This window comes from Protopterus annectens, chromosome 1.part0, assembly GCF_019279795.1.
Source record: "Protopterus annectens isolate FY-2018-M chromosome 1.part0, PAN1.0, whole genome shotgun sequence".
NCBI classification, from domain to species: Eukaryota; Metazoa; Chordata; order Ceratodontiformes; family Protopteridae; genus Protopterus; species Protopterus annectens.
In genome coordinates this window covers 1,345,724,093-1,345,748,270 of record NC_056725.1, presented here as the reverse complement: position 1 = coordinate 1,345,748,270, position 24,178 = coordinate 1,345,724,093, and the positions used below count along the sequence as shown (strand labels likewise).

At 33.4% G+C, this 24,178-nt stretch overlaps 1 protein-coding gene across 3 annotated transcripts in view; it reads right to left on the bottom strand.

Annotated features, from left to right (window-relative positions):
• DDO (D-aspartate oxidase) overlaps window positions 1-24,178 on the bottom strand; it is a 380,203-nt gene that overhangs the window by 210,154 nt on the left and 145,871 nt on the right. For 2 of the 3 annotated variants that reach the window (XM_044066659.1, XM_044066667.1), the window contains exon 3: window positions 2,381-2,489. The exons of the other annotated variant lie outside the window; for it this stretch is intronic. In XM_044066659.1, coding sequence (XP_043922594.1) covers window positions 2,381-2,489 — 109 coding nt within the window. The remainder of the gene's footprint in view (window positions 1-2,380; window positions 2,490-24,178) is intronic. 3 annotated transcript variants of the gene reach the window in all.

The window sequence follows — 24,178 nt, the reverse complement described above, 5'->3', positions numbered from 1 at the left end:
AATTATAAATGCCTGTCAGTGACTTATTTGTTTGTGGCTAGTGATTCCTTTTCATAAATGGCAGCAACATTTGTCCAAAAAAAAAAAAAACATTTTGAGAAAGCATTTCTTGAATTTGCATTATGGGACTGAACTGGTGAATGGCGTGACATAAGCAAACCTCACGCATTCTAACTGCAGCAGCAACTTTAAATTAAGCAAGTGCTGTCTAGAGAGAAGTCATTATAACAGACTGCAAGTACTAGCATGTCCTGATGGATGAAACAGAATTAAAAGTAAAAAAGTGAGAAAAGGAAGAAATGGCTTTTACTAAGAATTCACATCACTGAATCCTAAGAAGCAATTAACAAAAGGTTACCTGTAAAAACTACACCCATGTGGTGACCCCTAACCGGGAAAAGCCGAAAGGAGAAGAAGCTCAGTTAATACATTTGACTGGAAAGAAGTCTAGTCTTGCTACTGTTTGACTTGTTTTATACATTTATACTCTATCAAGTTCTGCAAAGGAAGTCAGCAGATTTTATGGATTTGCATTATGAAGGCTGGATTGTTCACTGACTTCTAGTAAGTAAGTAGGTAAGTAAGTAAGTAATAGTAATTTCCTTGACCTTAGTATTACTTACAACAGAGAATCAAAATAATTCATCAGTAGTATTTTCAGGAAATCAGTTTTTGTAAACAAGTACTTACATAAAGATAGTTTACATCCAGTCCATATGAAAAAGGGAGTAGTCAAGGGACAGTTCATGAGACTGAGTAGACTAACTTCTGATGAAATCACCTTTTCAAGTGAACTGAGAAACCTGAGGTCACTTTTTATGGCAAGAGGGTATGACAAAAAGTGGTTAGAGAAAATAGAAAATGAAGTTGTTTTGTTAAGAAACGGAACTGCATGCCCGATCTTGAAAAGTGAAACCCAGATAGTGGTCTCTAACATTAGCAATGGGAGAAGAGATTCAGGAAATAATGGTTTTCACTGTGCCTTTCCTTTACCAATCAGTAATGAAATGTGGTCAATTAAATAAATAATACTGGATAACTGGAAAGTGTTGTTGGGAAACATTGATTTGTTCAAGGTTACAGGTGTACAACCAAAGTTCACTTTCAAGAAACAGTTAAACTTGAAACGTTTATTGGAACAGGAGAGTAATCATAGTTCAAACATTAATAAAAGTGTCATTCAGACGAGATGCACTTTTTCTTGTAAAAAATGTAGACAATGCAGGTATATCAGCAACTTTTCCCTAGTTAGAATAGGTAAAAAGAGGAAAGTTTTGTGGTTGAAGGGCTACTTTACTTGCAATAGTGAGATGGTGGTGTACATAGCACAGTGTTAATCATGTCCCAGCTATTACATTGAAAAGACCACTAGGAGCCTTAAAAGGAGGATCTACGAACATGTGCTTGCTATAAAGAAAAAATAACAAACTAATACTTTGGCAAGACATTCTGTCACATGTTGTGACTTCAACAAGTTCACTTTTTTCATAGACAGTGTAGATCAGAGTTTATTCACGGGATTATAAAACACTGTTAGAGTGTAAGGAATCACTGTGGCAAATACATTTGGGTGCAGATCAAGCGCCAGGTTTAAATAATTACATCAACATCAAATGTTTCTTGCAATATAAGTAACTATATTAGTTACAGGTATAAAACTTGATATACATATTTTTTTATATATATACTTTTTTAAAAAAGAGTTTTAGGTTTAATGTCCAAAAAGTTTTTATTTATTTACTTTTTTTACATTTGTATTTTGTATTTAAGAACAGTTGAAATTATATAAATGAGTGATATTATTAATCATGTGATTTTTTCAAGTATATAAATTGTCTTTGGGGGTGGTATCATTGCTTCTGAAGAAGTTCACATGTAATAAAGTGATCAAAAGTGTTAGATTTTGTGTCTGTGCTTTTTGGATCTACAACTTGGGGCAGTTGTGTTCGTTTTGTTTTACAACAGTAGTTGCTTCTTTTTAAGTTTTAAGTTTAAGTAAGTAATAGCTCAGAGACATCTAAATTAATTAACTATCAGACCTTTCTACAAAGTTCATAGGAAAGTTTCTTCTAACATGCTCTATATATATGTATATATATATATATATATATATATATATATATATATAAATAATACACACACACACACACACACACACTTAAAAATTTGTTAGCATCATACTGAAGAAAGCAGAACTTAATACAAACTTCTTCAAATTACAGTGCATTACAGAAAATAAGTGGAACAGGTGAATGACAATGCCTAAGGACCAGCCATTACAGGACACTAAACTAAATAAAACACTAGGCAAATGTGATGCATTTTGCTTTTTGTAACTTTTTAGCATTCTAATTTTGTGTATTTTTCAAAATACTCTTACCCAAACAACATGTGAACACCAGCATCAGATGCATTGTGTGACTTTGAAATGCCAAGCAGGTAGTCAAAGGTTGTTTTAAACCAGGACTTCTGTAGCTGTAGTGGAGTTTCTGTCATTTAGAGGAAAATAGACACCACTGTTAATTGAGTACAAATATGAAATAATTAAAACAGAAATAAAAGAAAAGAAAAAGTAAATTTCAGATCAGCAAAAGGATAAGTATTTATTTTTATTTATTATTTATTTTACATTTGTTGACCGGGCTAGTCCAGCTGGAGCTGATTTTTTTTTTCCATCAGTGGAGAAAAGGGAAAAAGCTCCACAGAATAAAACAAAGGTTATACAAATTGAAGATGAGATCCTTTGACAGATTTTGAGTTACCATTGAGTTACCGATAGTTATTAGATAGAAAAAAAGAAATAGAACACACATTATATTATCTTACATTTTACGAAAAGAACATTAATTATATCAAACTACACTCCATCATGGTAATTTCATACATATATTATATACATTTTATAATTTTTTTTTTACACCCCCTTAAGTACTTGTGCTTATGGCCATGATAATTTATCTGTTTTTTTGGAATGCTTAAAAACTCTTGAACTGAGGTTGTTCTTATCAGATAAAACCTTTGACCAAAACCCAAGCTTCAGAATAAAATTAAATTGTCAGTCAACCTCTAACCCTAATCCTAACAGCCCATTTTCTTCCATCAAATATGGTCAAATTGTCAGCAAAGTTTGACCCTTAAATTGTCAGTACTTTCTTTATTTAGTTTTTATACCTGTATGATCTTCTCGTCCTGTCATGCCATGAATCCTCCACCTTTTCTCCTTCTTCTTCCACTCTTCTAATTATATTCCACCCATCACACATTTAATCTTCCTCATAATTCTTCAGAAAACACTCCTTTCACTGTTTCTGTATTGATCTTTTCCAAATGTAGTACAGATGGTTAGAACCTTGGTCTCCATCTGTTTGCTCCTGCTCATCAACTCCTCTATATCTTTTTAATTCTCCCCTCTTTTTGCATTACACCCCCTCAATGTTTTAGTATTACCAGAGTTGTCCCTGTCCACAAAGCATGTAGTCACTGTACACTATTACCTCTTGCTCTTTCTCTAAAACATCCATTTTCCATGAAGATACAGGTAAATAAAAGTAAAAAAAAAATTAAGAAGGGAGAGTGGCCTAATGGTTAAGGTGTTTGCCTTACAAACATAAGGCACAGGGTTTGAATCTCACAGGGGATAACTGGCTAGGCTTAAAATGGCTCGCAAGGGCAGTTAGCCTAGTACTAACCTATGCACCTAAATAATTTTTCAGGAGGTTTGCCTTACAAACACAAGGTGCAGGGTTTGAGTCTCACAAGGGATAATTGGCTAGGTTTAAAATGGCTCGCAAGGGCAGTTAGCTTAGTACTAATCTATGAATCTATGAATATGAGCATGCAGACTTACAGGACACCTTCAGTCATTCAAGTTTCACTGTCTCTCTGACTTCTAGATGGCACACACTGTCATCTTTTCCTTTTTAATGCTCATGAAATATTGTTTTATGAGAGTGGTTAAACCAGTAAAAAACTGCATGTGTAATTTGCAGTTTCTGGTGAGTTTTGTCAAAAAAACAAACAAAAAAAACATTTGTTGAATAGGGTCAGTGCAAAGTTGGATACCTTCTTACCTCCGGTAACTGAAGTGTCCCTTATATTAACTGCTGGTGTGCAGCCTTTTGCAAAAGGAGTGTTGGGGTTTGCTACCATGAATCCATCTAACAAACTAACTGATTAGATAAAAGTTCTACCACTTCTTCAGCTAGAAAAATCATTTGGTTAGATCCTGACAATTACATAGGATAACACTTCTCACTAATTGATTGGGATAATAGCAAGGCCACCATTTTCATAGATATAAAAAAAGGAACATTAAAGTTTCATTAAGCCCCTCATTCAACCATGCCTGCTAACTATTGCTGTTGCAGCCTCTGACATTAGCAATAATGTTTTAGACATGCACTGGTATCACACATTAATTCATTCTCCAACTATTCAATTTAATCAGTTCACGTAATGGCAGTGAAACTGTTATTGATAGGACATTAGAGTATATCGATGTTATTTGGACGACATTTTTGTAATTTGGGATTGGCCCAAGGAAATATTAAATTCCTTTATAGATCATTTTAATTCCACTACTAGTTTTCTGAAGTTCACATATAAATTTGACTCTATCAGGATAGCTTATCTAGATGTGGGGTTTGAAAAATGTGAAGGATGGTTGAAATCTAGAATACACTGAAAAGATACATTTAGTGACTCATACCTCCCATATACTAGCGCACACCCATGGAAGCAGAAAAGGAGTATAGTAAAAGGTCAGATGGTTAGGGCCGCCAGAATGACCTCAGAAAAGAACGACTTCCTTTCTGAAATAGAATTAATAACTGGGTTTTTTAGAGCTAGGGGCTATCCAAACAATTTAATAGAAAAAGTGTCCATGGAAGTTACAAAGGGATGGGGTGTTAAATATACCTCTCCTGTTAAGGGACACTCAGCACAACCCCGAAGACCATCAGGGTACTGAACAAAACTTTGGAAGGGCATTAGTGATTCAATATAGCAATTTCTCAAAAGAAATTAAGAACTTAATTGAGAAAATTTGGAAAATGTTGAAATTTAATCAAGATATTGTACATAAGTTAGGTGAAACCCCTCGATATGTCTTTAAAACAGGGACTAATCTAAAAAAACTTTTTGAGAAAAATAAAAATGACGTTAGGAAACGGAGCTTTGGGAACCAAAGTTGTAGAAGATGTGGACATTGTAGATACATTATAGATAAGGAACCAAGTAGTGCAGAACAATAGTATGAAAAGTGTTATACAATTTAGGAAGGGAAATTGTTTGACCAGAGGTATAGTTTATTTAGCCCTATGTAAAGATTGTCCTAGTTTTTATGTAGGAAAATCTGAGAGGACATTAAACAAACATGTATATATATATATATATATATATATATATATATATATATATATGAACACACTTACAATATTAGAAAGAAAATTTTGAATAATGCACTCTACAGACACCTACATATGGAAACTAGTCACACAGGGTTTCTGTTTGGAATTCTAGTACAAGTTTTAATGGACCCTAGGGGGGACACTGGGAAAACTGGTTAAGTTGTAGGTAAACATACTGGCAAATAAAACTGAATGCAACAAATCCACCAGGTCTAAATGACCATATATCAATTAAACCATATTTGGTTAAACAAGCAAAGAAACTGTAGTTTTTTATCATTAACAACTTAATGAAGCAGTAATAGGTGTATGATTTTTATTTTTTCATTTTTTCATTTCTGCATTGATTTTCATTTCTGAATTGACTGTTATTTTGGTTTACAAGTATTGCATTTTATTTTAAACTGAGATGTATTTTGATAAGTGTTTACATGATGACATGTATCTAACAGCTTTAGTTGGTTGTTTTAACTAAGGGGAGGGTATGTACCTTTAAAAAGATTTGGCACCTTTTAGATGGTTAAGGGTATTTAAACTGCTAGTTTTATTCACTTGAAAAAGCACTGCATTTCGGCAGGGTGAAAGCGCTTGTGTATTAAGTCTTATTATAATAAATCAATTTACAGCTGTCCTCAGTGTGCCTAGATCGTTTTTTCTACTTGTGGTTATCAGCATTTACAGTTTCCACTGTTCTCTGGTTTGAGTATTCGTTCTGTGGACTTGAATGTGCTGAGTATGGCTAACTTAATTATGAATCCAATTATGGACAATGAAGGAGAGGAAACAACAGGTCAACCGGACCTGTTAAGCGTGCACCTACAACACAAAGAGGTTTTTTCAGCTATTTCCAACCTAAATATCGAGATGAAGAGTTTAAAAACTGACTTTTCACACCTAATGGAGCTTCTCACTTGAACAAGTGAGACATTCCCTTGTAGGCAGGTTCAAACAGTAGCAACCAATTGGGTTGTGGTGGAAAGAGAAATAGACGGGTGTTACATCAGTGGCCGTTCACTACGTGAGCTTACCTCATCTATGCAGGACAGTTATGGAAGTCAGTCCTTATTTTCAGGCACAAGCAATAGAGATGGTGAAACAAGGAGAGAAGTCTCAGTTTCGCAGAACAGAGTGTTTAATGGGGAGCTTAACGTGGATTCACAACAGACTGCCGCAAATCCATCTGCAGGTACTGTTCATATTTCTGATGTTTCTGGTAAAGAGATTCATACTGAATTAACAGAAACATCACGTTTTCAAAATTTAAGTGATTGGATAAACTCATTTAAAAAATAAATAAATAAATAAATAAAAAGGACTTATTCTGTGATAAACCTGAACGGAATAATGCTACCGTTAACCATGACCGGTCTGTAGCTATGGCTTCCTTAAAGGAAGGAATCAGGGACTTGGAAAATAAATTGTTTAGAATCAAAAATGTTAACCTGGACATTATTTATCTTGAAGAATGTTTAAATAAGCGTACTGTGGCATAAGGATTACGGGTTTGTAAATACCCAGAAGGTTTTTTGTATGATAATGACATGATTCAAGCATTTAATGAAGTATTGATGAGTGTGGTTTTAAAATGATGCCTTTAATGCTAAAATTTTCTAAAAAAAAGGCAAACATTTTGTTAAAGGATGCTGAGAGTTGAGAATATTAGAAATGATTTATTATTTGAATTTTACAAAGATGTTTATGAATACCGTTTCATACGTGTGGCTAGAAAATGTGGAGATGTTTGTAAAAGAAAACAAAAAAAGTTAAGCAGAGACTTAAAACAGTATAAGGGCAACAAAGCTTATATATTTAAAAGTAGATTAAATAAAAGGAACATGTATGGGACCCTGAATACAGGAGGAGTAAATATCATGGATAAAAAACAAAATGGTGGATTAGTGAATATAGACATAAGTAAAGGTAGTAATATATGTGACCCACATGAAGGCAACAATGTCAGTGAACCAAGTTTTGAGTTAAGGACACCAAACCCATTGGATCCTAAAGTAGGTCTAGATTTTATTGCACAATCAGGTGGGGGGATAATGAAGAGGTGAGTGAACAGGATTTTTCCACAGGAAAAGGGAAAGGAAAGAATCAAGGAAATGCCAAAAAGAAGGGGTAGATATGAAACAACTAGTGAGGATGGAGTGACCCTATCCTATAATGATTTTAAGATATTTAACCTGAGTGAGATTGAGATTAAACTGGAGCAATTCCAATTGTTTGAAAAGGGTTTTAAGTTTGTTCCATCTAGGGGATTTGATGTATGTGATACTTTGATAGAACTAAAACAATTTGTTAGAAAACTGAACTTTGCTTTAATTTTTGAACAGCAGTACAAGGGAGAAGAAGTTAATTTCAAGCAAGCCAGTACCTATAACCCACCTTTACACCCTGCACTACAGGTTTTTGAGGCAGTATGTCCATCTCACATATACACACTTAGTACGGATAAAAATATTAGAAAAAAATGTGGATATAAACCCAATCTAACTAGAAGAAGAAGAAGAAAGTATTGGGAGAGTTAATGATGGACAAGGAAATTCATATTATGAGACCAGATAAAGGGGGAAGAATGGTCTTAGTGAATGCTACTGACTATTCAAGTAAAATCTTGGAAATGTTGAATGACACCAGTGTGTATGTGCCAGTAACCACAAATGAAATAAATATTTCATATAGGAAAGTGGATTTGGCAATAGAGGAATTAATGCTGAAAAGTAGAATAGATCAGAAGGTGTGGGGTACTGCAAATGAAGAAACCCTGGATTGCTTCATTTTTTGGTATCCCTGAGATCCATAAGAGTACCACGACCCTCCTTATAGACCCATTGTCTCTGGGATAGAATAAAAAACCTACCCTATAGCTACCTGTTTGGACCATTCCTAGAAATACATAATGAAATATTACGAACATTTATTGAAGGATTCCTGGGATTTCCTGCGTAGTTTAAGACCTGAAACAAACAAAGGGGAAGTGTGTTTTTTGACCATTTACGTGGTCAATTTATTTTCATGTATACCTGTACAGGAAGGTTTGGAAATGTTTTTTGCACTACTGAGTGAAAAGGGCTCTACACTCATTTGAAATGTTACATGATATCTTGAGGGGAGGCTTGATAACAGAAGATACATACAGATATCTTATTGTAGTTAATCCTTTGATACCTTTGATACAAGGGTTACCGAAAGTCCAAAAAGAACCATTGAACCCACTGATGAGACCCATAGTGGCAGGTGGAGGTTGGGTTACAGCATCCTTGTCAGTTTATGTGGAGAAATACTTGAGACCTGCGATTAGTCAGAATAAAACAGTTCTTAGGGACTCCAAGCAATTTCTTGTAGACCTTTATGAGTGCACTAAACAGATCCTTGACTTAGATGGGGTGATCTTTGTTACACTTGATGTACAGTCACTCTTCACTGTTATTCCTAATGAATTGGGTGTACAGTACATACATGAATACCTTACAGTGAACAGCAATTTTGGTCCATTACAGACAGACCTCATTTGCCACTTTTTAGAGGTGATTCTTGAGAACAATTTATTTACCTTCAATGACAGTATGTACATTCAGAAAGATGGAGTGGCTATGGGCCCTTCATGTGCCAATAGTTACACCAATATGTTTTTGGCACATTGGGAGAATACTGTGTTGTTTCAGAAAGATGTGTATAAGCAATATGTTATTTTTTATCGATGTTTTGTCGATGACTTGTTTCTGTTATGGAAAGGAAGTTATGATCAGCTATATGAATTCCATCAGATGATGAATGATCTGACTGAGTGTTTGAGATTTACCATGACGTGGTCATACCTTCGTATAGAATATCTAGATCTCTATATAGAGAAATTGGATAATGGCCTTATCAACACTGAGGTCTTTTGGAAAATATGTTACAGGAATTCCTTGTTGGCTAGATCAAGCATGCATCCTAGTTATATTTTCAAGAATTTGATAAAAGGTCAAGGTATGAGGGCATCCAGGCTGAACCCTTTGTATGAAGGGTTTCAGAATGAAATGGAAAGCCTGGAGTACAGACCTAAGAGCAGAGGGTATAATCAGAGAGAAATTCAGTAGAATTTGTCAGATATCATTGCCTTAAGGGAAGGTGCAACGGCACCGTACTTTGGACCTTATAAGGATGTTATAAAAACAGTGAAACAAGACAATATTATTATTAATAACCATCTTAAAATACCCCTTTTCTTTACCAGTGATAATAAAAACCTGGTTCAGATTTTTAGCAAAAACTGGTCTATTTTCAAGGTTGACACAGGAATTAGTGAGTTTGTTGGTGAAAGACCTACATTCCTGTATAAAAACAGGAAGAATTTAAAAAGACTCCTTTGCTATGACAAGAGGGCTAAAGATTTTCGAGGTGAAGGATGATCAACACAACCCTGAGGTAAATGTAATTTTTCATTCACTGATTAATACCTCCAGTACATTTTTTCATCCAGATCTCCAGAGAGAGTTTATGTTTCATGCCGCAGCTACTTGTATGACATCAAATGTTGTATATCTTGCGGAATGTGAATCATGTCACTCATTTTATGTAGGGAAGACCAACAGGGTCGTTAGAGACAGGATAAGGGAACATATGTATAATGTTAGGAAGAAAACAGATAACAATGCACTCTCGAAACACAATATACAGACAGGGGATAGGTTTAACGTCAGAGTTTTGGAGGTTATAACACCACATATAAGGGAAGGTGACATTAGGAACCATACAAAATATAGGGAAACAAATTGGATTATCATCCTTAAAGCTGACAGGGGGAAAGGATTGAATGAAAAGGCGTCCATCAAACCTTTACTTAATAAACGGAGGATGCAGAAATAAGATAAATACTTACCCATATATTACTATGTATTGACTTATTTTTTAATGATGTCATGTTTTAAAATTGTACTGCTGAAAGTTTTTTAATACTATCTTTTTAAAAAATTTGTATGGATTAATTGAGGCATGAATGTGATTGGACAATGAATTTTATATATGTAGGGGTTGTTTGATGTTTTGTTACATGGTCTGATGAAGCTTATTAGTGAAAGCGCTTACCAAATCTATTGCTGTTGATAATAAATGTATACACAAAGAAGAAAAGGAACTGCCTGGTTATTTCGTTGTTACCTTTTCTTGTGGCTTACTGTGCATTATTTCTTTCTACAACGAAGTGTTTATCCTGTGGAGTATTTTTTGTTTTATTGTTTTATACAGCTTTAGTTGGTTGCTTTAACTAAGGGGAGGGTATGTACCTTTAAAAAGATTTGGCGCCTTTTAGATGATTAAGGGTATTTAAACAGATGAATTTTAGCTAGTTTTATTCACTTGAAAAAGCCCTGCATTTCGGCAGGGTGAAAGCGCTTGTGTATTAAGTCTTTTTATAATAAATCAATTTACAGCTGTTCTTAGTGTGCCTAGATCGTTTTTTCTACTTATTGATAGGACATTACTTTATCACAGGATACACAAAAAGTGTGTGAGGGCATTTGACTGTACACATGTATGTATATATATATATATATATATATATATATATATATATATATATATATATATACATACACACACACACACACACACACACACACACACACACACACACACGCACGCACACACACACACATCATGCAATAAATGTACACATATGGCCAATATGAAGACCATCAGGTCACTTACAGCATGCCTTTGGAATGTGGAAAGAAACTAAACCGCCCAACAAAAGTCCATGCAGTCACAGGATGTCCATGCAGAATTCTCACAGAAGGCACTCTGGCTGAGAACTTAAACAGAGCTCCATGCACAGTGAGGCAGAAACGTTAACCTCTGAGATACTCCTAATTTCTTAATCTGTCCCTGTGGTAGAATGCCAGCGTAAATAAATTATATAATAAGAGAAGGATACTTCTTAATGCTTTTAAGAGGTCTCACACTTAAGCAAACTAGTTAAGGAATTAAGGAACTATTAGGGAGGTGAAAGCTAAATGTGAACTTAAAACTGCCACCAAAGCCAAAAAATAACAATAAATCTTTCTTTAACTATGTCAGTAAGTTAAGTACTAATACCCAAGAATGTTCGGCGTTAGTCCACAATAATACCGCACACACTGACTCGATGGAGATAATTAATATCCTAACCAAACAATTTAGTGCAAATTTTATTCCCCCTACAGTTAGATAGTCCATTCCACAGATTCCATAGTCCCAGCCACCCCATTTAATTACCATGGAACAAGTTCTCTCAGATATCTCAAAAGCTGAAAACACCTCATTCATGGATCCTAGTAATATAGCAGGCTGCCTGATTATCATGCCAAATATGGCCTATATGAGCCCCTACATAACCTCTTTAATCTAACCCACATCACTGGCTACAGTCCTAAAGCCTGGAAATAGTCAGTGTAATGCCATTACGCAGGGGTCATCCAACCACGGACCCTGGTAACTATAGACCTATTTGTCTCACTAGTCTCACATATAAACCTTGGAGTATATTTTCTCAGAACATATTAATTTTCCCATTGAAAATCTCTTACCCCTGGACCCTCAGCCATTCTGTTTTGTCAAAGGAAGGTCCTGCCTCTTTAATTTCATTAGTTTCTTTAAAAAGTAACCAAAGCAGTAAATACCAGTTATGCTGTACATATAGCATATCTGGACCTTATCAAGGGCATTGACATTATTACCCATAAAGGTATTACTGACAGACAAATTCTTATGTTGTGCAATACATTGTTATAGGGTTGTTTGACAGAACTCATGTGCTTATAGTGTTGCAGGTACCCCTTTTTAAAGCAAAAAAGATACCAGTGGTGACCTCAAGGTTCAGTGATGGGCCATCTTCTTTATGTTATCTATTTCTCTGAACTTCAGGCCTACACTACTGGCCTATGTTTACTTAAGTTTGCAGACAACTGTAAATTGGGTGTTTTTATTCAATCTTCCAGTGACTCACAAATGCATCATCATTTGTTAGACCATATTAACAACTGGTGCAAGGACAATGGCCTCAAATTATTTCATTTTATTTTGTTAAAGAATTTTCACAGACCATACAGATAACACACACCTCCAATCTTACACTGTCATAAGGGAGCTAGACACTCTTATTGATTAGTCCTTATTTTTTTGACCATCATGACTCTGCAGCAGTTCAGAAAGCCTTTTATTTGGCTCATCTAATTTCCAAAGGCATCTCTGCCAGATTCAAAGAAGTTTTAATTCCACTTTACTCATATCTCATCAGACCTATTATTGAATATAATGCACCTTTTGGCATATATTTGTTTAAACATATTACTCAGATTGAGAAACCTCAGAGATTTATAACTAAAAAGATTAGTGACCTCAAAAAACTTAGTTATCAGGACAGGTTCACAGCCCTCTCTCTTTACTCAGTCTCTTACAGATGCCTCTTTGGAGATCTGTGTATAGCGTTTGAAGCCATTGAAGATCCAACCTTCTTTGACCTCCGATGATGAGCTCTGGCATCTTGGATGAAGTAGTTGTACCAAGCTTGCTTTCAGTACTGTACTGACCAAATGAGATGTACTATGATGGATGACTGAATGAAAATATCCATTCTTCCTGTTTCTGATGGTAAGGATGATGAGTGGTAGAAGAGATGTTGTGGTTGAAATGGGGACACAATAAAGACGGGTGCAGTGTTGGAATGTATGAAACTGAGCATGAATACTGACAGGATGAACGGAATGGGCGCTAGGCTTCACTTACATGCTGACAGCAGGACAGAGTTGTAAACTGGTAATTAAAAAGATGGAAAATAATAAATTAGGGTAGAAATAAAAACAGGCAATAACTTATTTTACCTAAAGCATTTTGTTGCTGTTGTTTATTTTATATAAATTTGCTTACTGAGTCAAACACTGATCAAACAATAACCAGTTACAGGGAAAACCCGTCTGGTTGTTTAGTCAAGCCTGACTCTTCGTGATCTCAAGGAATTTAACACACCACACTTTTCTGCCACTGCTTAAGTTCTTTCTTGTAATTTCACATTCATTACATCAGAAATGCTGTTTATTTTTTTACTTTTTCACCCTTTTCTTCTTTTGCCTTCAGTCTTTCCCAGCATCAATGCCTTCATTAGTGAATCATACCTTCACATTGTATGGACTGAAGTATTTGAGTGTAAGCTTTACTATCACACATTTCAGTGAGGAGGCATGGCCAAGATGCCAGTCTGATAGCAGCAGAAATCCATAGCTCTGCTTAAAGATTTTAATATCCTGACAGGAAATACACTAATTTTTTAGAAAAATCTAAAAGTATACTAAAAGTTAGATTAAAACAGACCCTTTATTATTTTCTAAAAATTAATACATAGTCAAGAGAATCTTTTATTTATTCCTGTCAAGAAGTTTTCTACTCTAGAACTCAAAATGAGCAACTCGAAGAACCCACACCAGGAGAGTGCAGTGAAGAAAGAACTATATCTTATGATAACAAACATCCAAGAACTGTCACTAAAATGGACAAATTTGAAAACAAAATGGATATTATCAAACAAGAATACAAATAACTGGAACTTCTAAATTGAATAGTATAAAAACAATCTGTACAGAATCTTGCCTTAGAGGAAACAGTAACTGACCTAGATACTAAAGTGACAGAAAATGAACATCACAGTGAATTTCTTCTGAAACAAAACACCAGGCTGATTGAGAAACTGAAAGATCTTGAAAGTAGATCAAGGAGGAATAACATAAGAATATATGGAATTCCTGAGAAAGAAGAAGGTGTTAACATGATTCAATTCTTCAATAAGTGGTTTTCATCAGCACTAAACATGCCTGAATCTCTCTCTTTTGGAATTGAGAGGGCTCATTGGTCCCTGGTAAATCCAGCTTCATCTCTGAGTTCATCTAACCCCAGGTCTATAATAGTTACATTTCTTTCCTCACAAGACAAGGACTTAGTGCTGAAATCAGCTTGGACTAATTCCCCTATCAAGATGGGTGAAAAAGTTATTCATTTTGACAATGCCTACACCACTACAGTCATATCCAGAAGAAAGGAGTGTGTTCCTCTAATTAAGTCCTTGAAAAAATCCAATATTAAAGCTCAAATTATTTTTCCTGCACAAATAAAAATCACCTTGCCAGAAGGAGTGAATATCTTTGATTCCCCTACAAGAAGCAGCAAAATTTATCCAAAAGAAGAAAATACTATCGGACATAGAAGAAATGGAATGTTCATCCCAGAGTTTGAAGAGACGAGCAACGAAAAATGGATGGTCTGTGAAAGAAAGAGCAAACAAAACTAAGAAACTAAATGACAAATGAATAAATTCCTTCTAATTTTAAATGCTTTGTTTTATGAATCATAATATATTTGATTCTGGAAAGTCTCTATGCTGTAAGGTAATGTGAATCATTTTTATTATTAACTTTCTCTTTTCCTTTCTATATCTACTTTTTCTAATTACATATAGTACTAAGTATTTAAATAACATTCTCTCTCTCTCTTTTTTCTTTCTTCCTCTTCTTTTTTGTTGCCAATGTTCCTTTTCTCTCTTTTCCCCATTATACGTACTTTACATACTTTTCCCTTTTAAATAACTACAAATGATGCATGTCTTCTAATTCTTCAGTAATACTATAATTTGACTTAATACCAAAGTACATTTTTTTCTAGTAGGTCAGTGGTGAGGTAACAAGGTGTTTCTGATTAGTGTTTCTAACTAGATGTTTTAGACTCTTTGTTTAGATACATTTAAACATTAATACAGTACATTAATGGTGTTTTATAGATAGCTAAATGTAAGTTTTGTATACATATATATATATATATATATATATATATATATATATATTTATATATATACATACATACATCTTATGTTCCTTTTTTTTCTCTCTCTCTCTTTCTCTGGCCAGGTTAACTGGTGGGTAAATGAATGAAATGTTATAATATGATTTCTGATCTGAGGCAGCTGTTGTTACTTCTAAATAGCTGTTTTAATATATGAAAGGATTACTTTTTTCATGATGTTGATTTTTTGTGAGGAAACTGTTGGTCTGTGTGACTGTTTTCATTGTGGAGATTCATCACATGCACTGACAAGGCAGCTCGAGTGTTTTTTTTTTTTTTTTTGCTTTCTGTAAACTCTAAAAGCTTCAAGATCTGAATTTCCTGCTGAAAATGCTTTTTTTCTTCATTAGAGACAACTTCTGTTGTGCATGAGCCTATTTCGATACTTTTTAACAAGTTTATGAAGCTGTAGCTTGAGGAAACAACAGTGATGATATCATTTGACCTTTTGAACATGTTAAATGGTTGTACTTCAAATTCTTTTCTCTTTAAATTCTGTTATCCTTCACTAGATACTTTAAATAGTAAATAATTAGTTCTGAGAAAAGTGTTTAACTCCTTTGAAAATGCCTATGTTCTCTTATAGATGCATACATTCTGTAGATTCAATGACACTATTAGTAACTAAATGCCATCAAGTGAACTAGGAGCTGTATTAGAAAACTCATTATGCATATTAACATCAGACTTATGTTATACAACTAAACCTTTAGTAACTAAACAGAGGGTTGTGAGGCCCCTTTTCTCTCTCTCTCTCTCCCCTCCCCCTTCCTGATGAAAGATGTCAACATAGATATTAATACATATGAGTAATATGTGTATAATTGCAAAACTATAATAGTTATGTTGTAATAAGTGTTTATATATATATATATATATATATATATATATATATATATATATATATATATCTTCAAAAGATCCTTACATGAAAAATGTTAGATAGATGACTGACAAAATGGTAAAATTATCTGATGTTTCTTGAAAAGTCTTGGAAATAATGACAATCTTCTTAGCCTTCAGCTTCTAATGTTTATACATACTTTGATCTGATGAGTATTTCTGACATATCTACACATTAGAGGTGCTATTATTATATGTGACATATTCATATAACTTCAGATATATTGGACACTCTCATTCTAATGTATATTTCATGGATTCAGATTTCTTTAGTTGCTTTCATAATGCTTTTCTTTTTTGTTTTTATACTATATTCTAAGCAGAGATGGGTAATTTGGTATTGGAGAGGTGGTGGATGGATGGTTTAGTTAAGTTTTTAACTAAACCAGAAACTTTATGTTTCATGTATGTGTTTGCAAACAGTTTTGGGTTTTTGAAAGTAGTGCTTAATACATGTTATGCATCCATGATAAGTAAGTTTTCAGTAGATTTCAAGTCAACAAGGAAGAAAGGTGTTTCAATTAGTAACAGCATATATATTACAGTCGATGGCTTATAAATGTTTATCATTAAATATTAATGGTTTGAACAATAATGTCAAAAGAGCTGGTTTGCTTAAATATATCAAAATGCATAAAGCCCAGATCATCCATTTACAGGAAACCCATCTATTAAAAGAAGATCTACAAAAATACTCATTCAATGGCTATACCATTCTGGCTAATTTATGTTTTAAGACTAAGAGAAGGGCACTCAGTCTATGGAAAAATACTTATACGATGCCAATAATTATAGATACAATTTCAGATAAAGACTGGATGCTAAGCATGGTTATTTTGGAAATCAATAGGAAGTATTATACTTTCATTAATACATACTGGGTACCAGGACTGAGTATTAAATATGTTGACAAATAATCTGGACCTGATTACTTTAAATGCAAAAGTGGAAATTACAGCAACAGGTGATTTTAACTGCCTATTATCAGGCAATGATACTTCTAAAAATTGTAAAATAAAACTAACATCTCAAGCCAAGAAGTTAAATGACTTTACAAACCAGCTGACCCTTAAATATATACATGGTTTAAGAGAAAATTATTCCATATTCTATGTTCATTATTCATATCTGTTTGGTACACAAACATTGATAAGGTCTTTGTATCAAATAATATATACTCTAAAATAAGTGACTTATCTATAATGACTTGGCCACTTTCAGACCATAATGCTATAAACTTTACATTAACTACACATACAGATGATTTAAGATTTCTACAGAGAATTCCTGCTTACATAACTAAGTTAAATGACTTTAGGGAATGGATAATGAAAAAAATAGACATGTATATGGAAACAAATGATAATGGTGAAGTGAATGATACTATATTATGGGACACCTTTAAAGTTTATATATATATATATATATATATATATATATATATATATATATATAGTAGGATAAAATCTTGGTACCCTAAAAAAGGAGAGAGTGGGACAAAGAACTTTTAGATTTACAAAACAACATAGAGAAGATACAAATGGATGCAAAACCAAATAACAAAGTAGCACATAACGAAATTGCTAAGTTAAATCAAAAATACTTTGAAGTTCTGAATCATAAGGTAGTCATAAACCTGGAAAATTTTAAATTACAATCTTAAGCTGTAAATCCCAAATATCTACATAAAATAGCAGTAAGATCCAAAAACATAAACAATCAAAATCTTATTATTGAGATTAAATATAAAAGTGATGGTTCAGTTAAGAGTACATCTAACTTAATGGGCATATTAAAAGTGTTCAAAAACTACTATAAAGATAATAACACACCACCTTTGGAGACAGATAATGTAATACATACTTTTATTCAAGAAAATATAACCACTAAGGTCAATGCAACAAAATAACGCATTAAATAAACAAATAACACTAACAGAAGTGAAACAGCAAGTAAAAAATTTAAAAGATAATAAAGTTCCAGGACTGGATGGAATAATTCCTGAACTATATAAGATTTTTCCTGAATATATAATAAAGAAAATGATGAGTACCTTTACCATGGTTAAGCAAAATGTATAACACCCCCATCATGGAAATACTCAATTATCTCCCCCATATTAAAACAAGGTAAGGACCCCAAATCTTGTGATTCATACAGGCCAGTTTTGCTACTAAACACTGATTATATAATTTTGATGACATTATTTGCTAAATGGATAAAGAAAATATTACCTAATCTATATATATAATGATCAGACAATGTTAATTCGTCATAGAAAAATGCAAAGATAACATTATTAAATTACTATTATTAATAGACAGATCATGCAAATACACAAAAAAGAACTAACTATTATCAGCCTAGACATAGAAAAGGCTTTTTATTATATTAGTTGGTCTCATCTACAAAGAATTCTGATTTATTTTGAATTCTCCTCAGATTCTGTCAACTTATTAATGAAAAATTATAGTGGGGCACAAGCTTATGTGAAAATTGAAGCATGCCTATCCTCACCACTAGAAATCCTCAAGGGAACTAGACAAGGTTGTCCTTTGTCACCATTATTGTTTGCTCTTTCAATGGAAACTTTTGCTACATATATATCAGAAACAAGCAAATTATAAAAGGCTTTCAAATTAATAAGAACTATTGTCCTAAGATACAATTACTTGCTGATGATATGTTGTTAATGTTGGGTGATATTGATCGTTCTTTGCATGATGTTATAAATACCTTAAGAAAGTTTGAAGGAATTTCAGGGCTTAAATGTAATCATAATAAATCCAAAACATCACTAATTAAAAAGATCAATAAAAACCTAAGAGAGAATAGCCTGTTTAATTGGGAGAATGATGTATTAGAATATTTGGGTGTCAGTATAAAGAGTACATGGAAAGCGTCTGTTAAACTAAACTACACTAATTTAATAACCACCATTAGTGAACTAATCAAAAGATGGAACCAAATGTTCTTCACAATGGAGGATAGACTCTCTTTAATTAAAATGATACTTTTACCTAAAATTTTGTTTTATATACAGTCATTGATACTACCCCCTCCCAAAAACTTATTTAAAAAATTATATTCCATGCTACTTACATTTTTATGGTTCGCCTTAAAACCCATGATTGCATATAAATGGCACATTAGAGTTTGGAACAGTAATGGATAGCATTCCCTAGATTAGATCTTTATTTCAAATCAGTTATAATTAATGAAAATATTACATTGGATCACACCTACCTATATATCTGGCTGGAAAACAATACATGAGATTCATATAACTGATGTCAGAACTACAGAAAATCAATTTAAGAAGCAATATGGAATAAGTAGAGTTCATTGGCTTTTACGTGAATTTTGTTCATTTAATAAGAAGTTTGACCATTTTTCTTATGGCATTAATCAAATATTTAATAACTTTAAAATATAATTGATTGTAATTACAACATTAAACAATTTCTATTTCTTATATTCCTTATAGCATACTCCCCTGATTGCCTAGATTCTTTCAACATCAATGCGATGCAAAAATTAAAGGAAAATAACTTGATATTCTTGCATCAGTTTACTGAAAATAAGAGTATTAAACCACTAAACTCTCTTTTATGTAGTTTTGATAATAGTCAAGACAGTTGGTTGTTTATACACTCATTACAGCAGTTTACAGAAAACAAAATGAGAGTATCAGTCAACCTAGAGACTGAATCTATACCTAGTTTGATTCAGCTTTTTATTAGGTGTCTTGAAAAGACAGATAATAAAAAATTAAGTATCTCACCTATCTATAAGATACTAAGAGAAGACACTCTAAAGTTTGACTCAGATTTTTGAAATTACTATGTAAAGATTAATGGAGAACAAATATCTGATGAATCAAAAAATGTTATTGAATTCTACGTATGGTACCTTTTCTTCATTATATTGGAGATTACGTATGGTACCTTTTCTTCATTATATTGGAGATTGTATAAATGGAAATTTATGAATAGGAGTTTCTATAACTCCACATAAAATAAATCTTATACTCAAAAACAGTGAAAGTAAATGTTGGAAATGTGATGAATTACTAGAGGCCAACTGGGTTCACATGTTCATTGAATGTAGAAATGTTGTTCAACACTGGAAAGACTTCATATATTTTGTAAATGATTTATGGTCTGATAACTCATATTTCTAACTCACTAATCCTATTCAATGTTCCTATACCTGATGTAATACCTAGATCTCAGATTCAGTTACTATGGCCAATTCTTGCAATTGCCAGAAAAGTTATTACTTTGAACTGGAAAAGTAAACAAGATTTGATGCTTAAAGATTTTATCAATTTAGCAAAAGTTGTTTGTAAACAAGAACTGCAAACCATTTGTTATAGAACTCATAACATTACTCATAAAATAGCATGGCAAAAATTGGAAAACCTTTTGAACACATACTGATAACTTCTCATGGATAAAATGTTTATCATGGATGAATGTAAATATTGTAAATAGTTCTGTTATTGTTTTATTGTATTTGTTATATATGCATTTGTGTATTTTTATAATGACAACAAAATAAAATGTTTTTGAAAAAAAAAAAGACATTTCAGTGATCTGTCAGAATTTATTTCCTTAAATACTGATTGATCTGACATTCTTGCAAACAGAAGAATTCTGATTTTTTTTTTTCATTATCACAGGTCAAAAGATTTGATTTTTCCCAAAGCACAACCTTACATATAGTGCAAGTCTCACATATAATTATTGGAAAAGGACAGTGCTATATGGATTTTTCCTGGCAATGTAAGGTCTTTGCTCTTTAATTACATATCAAAATTTGTAGTCTTGCTGGTAAAGTAATGCCTTTGTTCTGTAATATCTTATCCAAATTTAGTATTACTTTCCATTATGTTAATTGTCACAATTGTATAGATTGCTGAGCTCAAGAAAATAAAAATCTGTTACTGCCTTCATTTTTTCTCTATTTGCAAAGAATTTATAGGGCTACATGACATAATCATTACTTTTTTTTAAAGTCGAGCAGCAAGCCTGCCTTTACATTTTCTACTTTTATCTTCATCAACAGGCTCTTCAACTCCTAACCTTCAGCTATCAGACTGGCTTTGCCCGCATCTCTGATGTTAACACTTCTCCCTGCAATTTTGAATCCAACATCTGACTCATCTAATCCAGCATTTCCCATGACATATTCTGTGCATAGATGACAATATGCAGTTTCATTTCACTCCTTTCACAAACTTGTGACAATCATTTACTCCATATTCTCGTCTGTTACTTCTTAGCCTGCAAACAGATTTTTCAGAGGAAAGATAAGATGGCCTGGTATTCCCATTTATCTAAAAACATGTCAAAGTTTGTTATGGTCCATGCAATCAAAGGTTTTAGAGCAGTCAATAAGAGCAAAAGTAAATGTTTGTATCTGGTACTCCCTTGCTCTCTCTATTATCCAACAGAAGTTAGCAATCTGATCTCAGGTACTTCTACATTTTGTAAAACCAATCTGCACATGTGGCAATGATCAATCTGTGTGTTGCTGGAGTCTAGCTTGCTGTTTATAGAACCCCTATCATTAAGAAGTCTGAACTGTTAGACTACTTTGGAAGACTGGATTAACAAATTTAATTCATTGAATTATACAACAATGAATGAATAAAGACCTTCAGAGACGTAACAGCGCACACACACACACACATTATATATATATATATATATATATATATATATATATATATATATACACATACATGGGTCAACCTAATAACACTGACACGCCAAAATACCGACAACTAAATAACCAACACGACAAAACCGAAAGTTCAAAAACACGAAACTTCACATGCCCGACAAACCACAATCCCGACAATCAACAAAACAAATAACTTTCCTGAAAAACACACACAACACAAGCACACCAAAACCTTACAAACCTACACTAAACCTTACATACACAACTATATATGCACTAACCTTAACCCAAACCCTAACCCTAAGGTCCGTCACTATCGCACACTTACCTTACCCACACCCTAACCCTAACACACTTAATCTGCCCCTAACCCTTAAGTCTGTCGCTATCGCACACTTACCTTACCTGCACCCTAACCCTAACTCACTTAATCCACCCCTAACCCTTAAGTCCGTCACTATCGCACACTTACCTTACCTGCACCCTAAACCTAACTCACTTAACCCACCCCTAAACCTAATGTCCGTCACTATCGCACACTTACCTCATCCGCACCCTACCCTAATGTCCGTCTCTATCACACACTTACCTTACCCACACCCTGACCCTAACGTCCATCCCTATCGCACACTTACCTTAACATGGTGTTCTCAGCGTCAGGATTCTCAACTGTCAGTCTTCTCTGCTGTCAATCTTCCGGTGTTGGTTATCTCGTTGTCGTTCTTCTCAGCTTTCGGCGTTATCATGTAGACCCATATATATATATATATATATAGATATATATAGATATATATCTATATATATATATCTATATATATATATATATATATATATATAGAGAGAGAGAGATACAAACTACTATACATAGTGGGATGAAAGCAAATTATCATTCAGCCAACTAAAGGATACTCTCTTAATAAACACTGAAGAAGAGGACACTATGAATGAAAGTGAGCCTCACCTAACAGAAGGTGACGACACTGCCATTTCCTTTGCAATGGTGATGGCTAAGAAAGAACTGCTTATGTCCAAATTTATAAAACATCTGTTTAGATTTTTGTCAAAGGAAATATGGCACAGAGTCTAACATGATAAAACTGATTTCAGCCTCATCCTGGCCAAACACTGTAAATTATAGCATGAGTTAAACTGTCAACTACATTCATACATTGAACTGTAAGAAGACATACAGATGCAACATTAAACAATGGGAAGACAGGCTTCATCTAGCACCATACTGAATGTTCGAGTGTTGCCTAGGGTCTTCCCATTTAAACACATAGAAAATTACAGATCATATGTCATACTGCTATGATGCCATACATGTTATTATAAATTAAGATGACAGGGAAATATTTCAATCTGACTTTGTGAATAAATTCTCTACCTTAGATCCCTCAGCAAATCTGAAGCACAAAAAAAAATCTCACTTTTTTGCTTAGTCAATCATTATAGAAAATGAAAATTCCCAAAACATGGAAAACCCAATGATGCAGTGTGAGTCTATAAGCATAAAGGCGATCAATTAAGGGTTGCAGACTGTATTCAGACTAGTTCTTTTAGATGTGCCTCCAAAGTTACAGAAAATCTTGCCCTCAGAACAGAAGCAAGGGCATTATAGATACTGCACAGCATAATTTTGAGAAAGGACAATCAGCTCTTTTAAGATAATCCTTTTCTATGGATATGTAACATCTACTCATGGTATCTGGTCAGGAATGGTGTATTTAAATTAAACCATGAAACTTGAAACTCTGAGTATCAATTAAATGGCTAATATGTTATACAGCATGCAGTTCAAACGGAAGACAGAGAAATGGCTGACAGACAGAGGATGTGTCTTTAAAATTTGAGAAGTGTAACAATAGAAATAGAAACTTGGGGTTCTCAGATTTCTAGTTTGGATCATTTATTTAACATAAATGCTATGCATTCATATTCAGGACCTGGGATATGATTTAGTAAATGTGTAGGAAATGAAAAATGATTCTCAAGATCAAACAAACAGAAAGAATCAACAAGTGCATACATTAGTTTTTGCCACTGTAACCTGTAACAGAAATGGCAAACAACAGTACAATAAGACTACATACCAGTACGTGTATGAGTATGTGCCATCACTAGAAACAAAGTATATAACAACTCTGAGCATGGCAAAGACATGCTTAGAAAAGGTATATGAGAGAATCCTTATGTACAATATCATGACCCAAAATGCATACAATGGCACAGCAAAAAAAAAAAAAAAAAAAAAAAAAACTGTTTTCTTTCTTACTAATGGTTTAACACAGTAACACAACTTGGTTTGTTGGGGCAATATTTTGCTG